Source organism: Alligator sinensis, unplaced genomic scaffold (genome assembly GCF_000455745.1).
Source record: "Alligator sinensis unplaced genomic scaffold, ASM45574v1 scaffold31_1, whole genome shotgun sequence".
Taxonomy (NCBI): Eukaryota; Metazoa; Chordata; order Crocodylia; family Alligatoridae; genus Alligator; species Alligator sinensis.
In genome coordinates, this window is record NW_005841884.1 from 4,114,223 (window position 1) to 4,120,200 (window position 5,978).

Consider the following 5,978-nt stretch of genomic DNA (forward strand, 5'->3'; position numbering starts at 1 on the left):
CGGCATGGGGCAGTGGAGGACAGCGGGGATCACCTCCCTCTCCCCCTGTTCTGACAGGAGCTGGTGAGTGAGGGCTTTTTTTTTTCTTCAAAGAGCCGGGAGCTGGGGTGGGTGGGGCAGCCATTTCCAGGGCTGGGAGAGCGGGTGGGGGATGGGGCCTGTGTGATTTGGAGATTTGGCTGATTTAGCAGCAGCCAAATCTCTGAATCAGATTCAGCTAAATGAATTCAGGACAGTGATTGGAATCACTGAATCGAATCCCTGTCCCCCAAACCGGCCGAATCTGAATCCACAGTGAATACTAGCCACTTTGCACAGGCCTACTAACAGGCACTTAAACCAAAACCTCTCATTTCAAGTGGAGTCAGAATGAAATGTCAGATGTCAGCTTGGCTGAGGCTCTGAGAACCTCAGTATCACTAACCCCAAAAATCACAAGCTGGGACCCCAGAGATCATAAACCAGGCTTTAAAACTGTGGGATTTTAAAACAGTAAATTTTTGCATTGTCTTTATTTTTTGTTGGGGAGCATTACCTTGTGTGTATGTTTGTCTTTGTAATCATGACAGCCAGAAATTTTCTCCTTTCTCCCCAGCCAGCCCCCCCCAAATACAATAAAACTGAGATTCTTGCATAACTACTTGATTCTAGGAGCTGCGGCTTTCAGTAAAACCTGGTATATTATGAAGCTTGCAACTGCAAGCGTTTATTGTGCTGTGTATTGGAATGTCTTTGCCATCCAAACCTAATGTTCTCCTTTATTTGCATTTGAATTCTCTAATTCTAAATGGATTAACTTGAATAAAAACTTGTAATGTGGGCTGTAGAGCTGACAGAGTCTACTCATATAGTGTTCTTGTGACTCCTAAAATCTCTACCATTTCTAAACTTAATTTAAAAAAAAACTTTCAGGCTATTCATTTGCTTCTGAGTCAAGTTTTATAGCTCTGATCCTAAACTCTGTGTAGCTCTTAATCCTGCAAGCCCGCATGTTTGTGCTTACAAGAGAAAACACTATGAAAGGCCAACCTAAACTCCTCCCCTTTACAAAGTGCCTTGCTCTGTTACAGTGTGTTACTTTCTCTGCGGCCCCATAAAGGCACAGATGTGAAGAGGCAGCTGAAGTGCATGAAAAAAGGGGTTGGCAAAAGGTAAGAATTGGAAGGACACAAACCTTTTAGCAAGGGGGAACGAAGGAAAAAATATGATGCAGAGAAAATAGCTTTTGTACTTTATCTCTATTTTATCTCCTGTCCCCCCAAATGCTCTCCTCCCCTGTCAAATTACCTATTATCCTATTGATAGCCCCTTTCTGTACTACTAAAACAGTCACCTACTCAGTTTATTGTGTCTCCTTTTCTTATGGAGCTTCTGCTTGTCCAGACCCTGTATCTGGCACTCCCCTGACTAAAATGAAACCTTCAAAACTCAGTTGACTCTCACTCAGCTTTTGCCCATCCAGTCAGCCAACACCATTTATCCTTTCTTGAGGGACATCTTGGTAACCACAGTGGTTTCTAGGGTATAATTGAGAAGCAGGCAAATGCTGGAAGGCTCATGGTAAGATGGATTTATTCATCTGTATCCTCAACAGAAATGTTCACCTTCCTTCTTTATTGTAAACCCAGGACATAATTATTTGAATTTTGAAATCATTCTGCTGAAACTGCAAGGTCTCTGCACCTTGACAAATCCACGTACTGACAAGTCTCTAGAGGGAGTCTCCTCTACTACAGGCTACCATGGCAAAGAGAGTTGCAGTTATTGGATCAGGTGTGAGTGGACTGACCTCCATCAAATGCTGTCTGGATGAGGGACTTCAGCCAACCTGCTTTGAGAGAAGTGATAATATCGGGGGACTCTGGAGATTCACGGTAAGTGTGTGTGGTTGCCTGAGATTAATGCAGTGACTGCCTTCAATAAATTGGACTGTTCTGCAACCTTCCAAAAGAACCCAAATTCCCATCTGCTGTGGGGTACAGATGGAACCACAAAAGAAAAAAAGAAACAGTGGATAAAATAGCCCTGGGAGGAGCAGCAGGGAGGTGGGAAGCAGTACCCTATTTGCACATTCCTTTTGCTTTCTCAGCTGTTTTGTGCTCTGTGCATTGGGTCACATGGTAGTATGAGTGGAACTGGAAAAAACATCCAGTTTGGGGACCAACTGAGTTTGAAGTGTTATCAAGGCCTTAAAAATGCAAGCCAGAGTGAGCCAGCTTTCTTGCAAATTCTGCAAGCCTCAGCATGTAACACTGGTCTTTCAAGTACAGGTCTCTTTTGTATGACTGCCTGCCTTTTGCCTTACTCATTGTAACAAGATACGATAGCAAAGCTGTGGAACAAGGTCAGGGGACAGCTGTATTTTGTGGTACATGCTCTCAGAAATACCATCAAAACGTCACTGGTTGTTCTGCCATGCTGCCTTCAGACAACAAAGGAGAAGAAAAGTGTGATAGGAGTGTCTTATGTCAGGCTGACTCTCTTGGGTTTGCTATTGGAACTTTTAAGTGACACAGAGGAATTCTGTGTAAAGAGGTTGTCTCCTTTTTTTGGTGCTTATTGAGGGCTTGAAAGGTTGGAGGAGAAGAAGAGTGGAGTTGGAGGATTATTTTGTATTAAAGATATCAGGAATTCGTCTTCTTCCCTGGCTTTGCAGAGCACTTGCTGGGGTTTATACAATATGAGTTTTCACGTCTTTAATGAAATGTGGTTGGAAGCTTTTTGGTCATTTTAACAATGATACTTTGTCTCTCAAATGTTCAATAGACACTATCATTAAATAGATATTAAAAAACCAAAAACAAAGCAAAAGATGTTAAACAGTCTGACACATGGAGTTAACATCCATTTTCCTCTCAGTTCAACTTTTGTTTTACTCTCTCGATTTTTATTGCGTCCAGTTTTCAAAGAAAAAACAAAGCAAAGTATTCCAGTCATTATTCACTTTTTAAAACAAAGAAACAAGGAAGGGCCCAAGTCTGACCTCTTCCATTCCTTAATTTTTTTCCACTTTCCCACTTCATATATTCAGATATTTAACACAGTGCAATTAATTGCTCAATTTCTAAAAACAAATACACTTCTGAGCCATTGGCAGGAGTCAGCAGGGCAGCAGACCAGCTAATTACTCAAACGGGCCTGGCTGCCCATTCACCTAAGTACTTCCAGCTCATCCAAGTTGCTGCACAGGCATGGCTACCTGCTTACTACTGGAGGAGCCTTATAAGCAGGCTACTCAATAGGACAAATGCTGTTCTGATTCATTAGTCCTGGTTCCTGCCTACTGATCCCTTTGCCGGTTCCTGACTCCAGTCCAGACCCCAGTCTCCTGGTTCAGGGGTTCCTGGCTTGCAGCTTTGGTTGGTGACTGTCCATGGGCTGGTCCCCTTCACTTACAGCTCTCTGATTTGCATCCCCTGGCCAATGACGCCAGACTGGACACCTGCTTCCTGGCTCATGGGTCTACCACAGTGACTGCCCATATTTTGGTCCCTTGTAGACTTTGGTCTCCTGATCCCCAGACTCATGACTAGTCTAGTCTGAACCTTGTTTGCTCCTGATTCCCTGGGTTGTGATCCTCTAGGGTCAAGCCCAGACTACCTATGTCCTGTTTGTTCCCTTAGGTTCCAGTAGCCTCTTTAGAGTCACACTGGTTCTCCCTGCTGTATCCCCAGAGTCTTGAAGGCCTAGTTTGGTTGGGTTTCCAAAATCCTGCTCCTTGGGCCCCTGGAAAGAGCTATAGGGAGGAGAGTACTATCAAGGCAGCAGACCAGCTTATTAACCCCAAGCTGGCCCTTGTATCTGAGTAAGCCTGGCCACCAGTGGCCTAACTACTTTCACCTGGCTCAAGTTGCTGTAGTGGTGTGACTGCCTACTGATAACCACTCTTTCAGTAACCAGCAGGCTTCTCAACAGAGCAGATGCCTTTCCCTCTAGCCTTAGGCTTCTTACTCACTGGTCCTGGTTTCTGCTTGTTAGTTCCTTGTTTCCTGGTTACTTTACTTGCTCCAGACTTCCAGGCTCCTGACTCCTTTGCTCCAGACTTGCTATCTCTGGACTCCAGTCCAAGCCCCTGTCATCTAACAGCTGGCTCATGGCTGAGATAAGGCAAATTGGATCAGGTTGAGATGTAGAATAAGCAGCTGTATTTTCACTGCTTGTTCTTTCAAGAAGTCTGAGTTCAGCTGGTCATAAATTCTGACTTCATTGGTCAAACAATTACCTCTTCATAGATTTCATAGACATTAGGGCTGGAAGGGACCTTGCGAGATCATCAGGTCCATTCCCCTGCCCCAGGGCCAGGAAGTCCAGCTGGGGTCAGATCACCCCAGCAAGATAAGCATCCAAGCATTTCTTAAAGGTATCCAGAGTAGGTGCTTCCCTTTTAAATATAACTAAATGGCATGACATTATCTAGGACTGTTTCTTATACTTTGTTCATTTTCAGAGCTGTTTGTATAATTGCTTGCTGTCTCCTGTCAGGGAGAGTACTTGTGCTGGTGCGGAGGTTAACAGTTTTGGAAAAAATATAGAAAATGCAGTATCAAGCTTAAAACAATCTACAAAGATAGAAAAATAGGGTGTGCCCTTTCTCTGCATCTTTTGTGATGTAGAAAATCTCAGTCACATTGCTTTGTTTGCATTTTACTTTCGGGCTATCAGAAGCATCAAGTTTTTTCCTGTTTATTGGGGGAATGAAGAGGGAACTCTTGTCAGCTCTTAGTTGAAAGTCTAGAAAGGTGAATGTTTCACAAAGCAGGCTTTAAGTGATTGAGTTATAAGGGGGGTTTAAAAGATGTTTGCTTAGCCTTCCTTTCCCTCTCAGCCGGTTAGTTTTCACTCAGCTCTTCACAGTCTTCCCAGGTAGACAAACTTTGAATTGCTAATGTAAAAAAACAAAAAAATGCTATTCTGTTCGTGGATGCCTCCGTCCATCTAAAAGATGGAGGAAAAACAGAACAGACCCATAATTTATCTTCTGAACAATGCTTTTAAGAAGGTTTTTAAAGCATTAGGCCTGGGTTTCATTGCATTCTAGGCTAGCTGGATGGAAGAAAAAACAATTTATATCTCAGGCACGTGTCCCACTCAAACCCTGTTGCTGCTGTTCTTCTAACTGGCCCCTTGACTATGCCTGCTCTGAACATGATGTGAAGTTCCTGTTTGAGTTGAATGTGGTCTGAAGCCCTATTCACTCCCATAGTTACTACAAGGGCACTTTTCCCCAGTGAGTATCCTATGATATCTGTCTCAGCAAGGACTGCGTACATTATCCAGAGGAAACGTCTGGTTCTGTGACCTGTAAATTGTCCCTTGGTTCTCAGTGACCCTGGTGTGTTTTAGAACGGTCAGCCTGGTACTTTTTAAAATGGATAAGCCCTTTCTGGTTAAAAATAGAATTTGCAAACACCCTAAAATCCACAGGCTCAGTCAAATTCCCTTTAATTTTTTGCTGTGCTTATAGGAAACTAGCATAGAAAATGGTTGAAATGCGGGGCCTTTTTAAGCAAAGGGTTTTCAAGACAGCACCATGTGGTAGGCAGGGGCAAGGAGGGAAAGGAAGTATTTCTTAAGGTTGACTGACTTCTATCTGCAATTATATAGATGTAGACCTTGAGCCGTCTTGTCTCAATGGCCTGGCATTTGTTCCACCAAGTGCATAATAGAATCCCCTACCCGTTTTGCTAAGTACTGTTGACAGTGTTACTCAAAGTTAAGCTCTCTGGACAGGTTCAGAATGGGCATGTCTACTCTAAGATGTTTTACCTGGGCCCCTGTGGTAGGAGCCAGGATCTCGGGGCCCCTCTGAACCAGGATCTCAGAAGCCTGGTTGCTTCTGGGGGGCATCTCTACTCCTCCCATATGAGTGGGGATCTGGAAGGGCCTTGAAGGTAACAAAAATTCCAACTTCTCTAAACTAATGGAAAAACACATTTAGCCCTCTGAAGACCATTGAGAGGACCTGGACTGTGTGTAGG

At 43.7% G+C, this 5,978-nt stretch overlaps 1 protein-coding gene across 3 annotated transcripts in view; it reads left to right on the forward strand.

Moving 5' to 3' along the window:
* Positions 1-1,070: 1,070 nt before the first annotated feature.
* Positions 1,071-5,978, forward strand: part of FMO2 (flavin containing monooxygenase 2) — a 33,550-nt gene continuing 28,642 nt past the window's right edge. For 2 of the 3 annotated variants that reach the window (XM_025196773.1, XM_025196774.1), the window contains exons 1-2: positions 1,074-1,151; positions 1,629-1,874. In XM_025196773.1, the coding sequence (XP_025052558.1) occupies positions 1,743-1,874 (132 nt within the window). In that variant the 5' untranslated portion in view covers positions 1,074-1,151; positions 1,629-1,742. Of the gene's footprint in view, positions 1,152-1,628; positions 1,875-5,978 lie in introns of all 3 variants that reach the window. The other variant, XM_014516935.2, reaches the window with a different exon arrangement.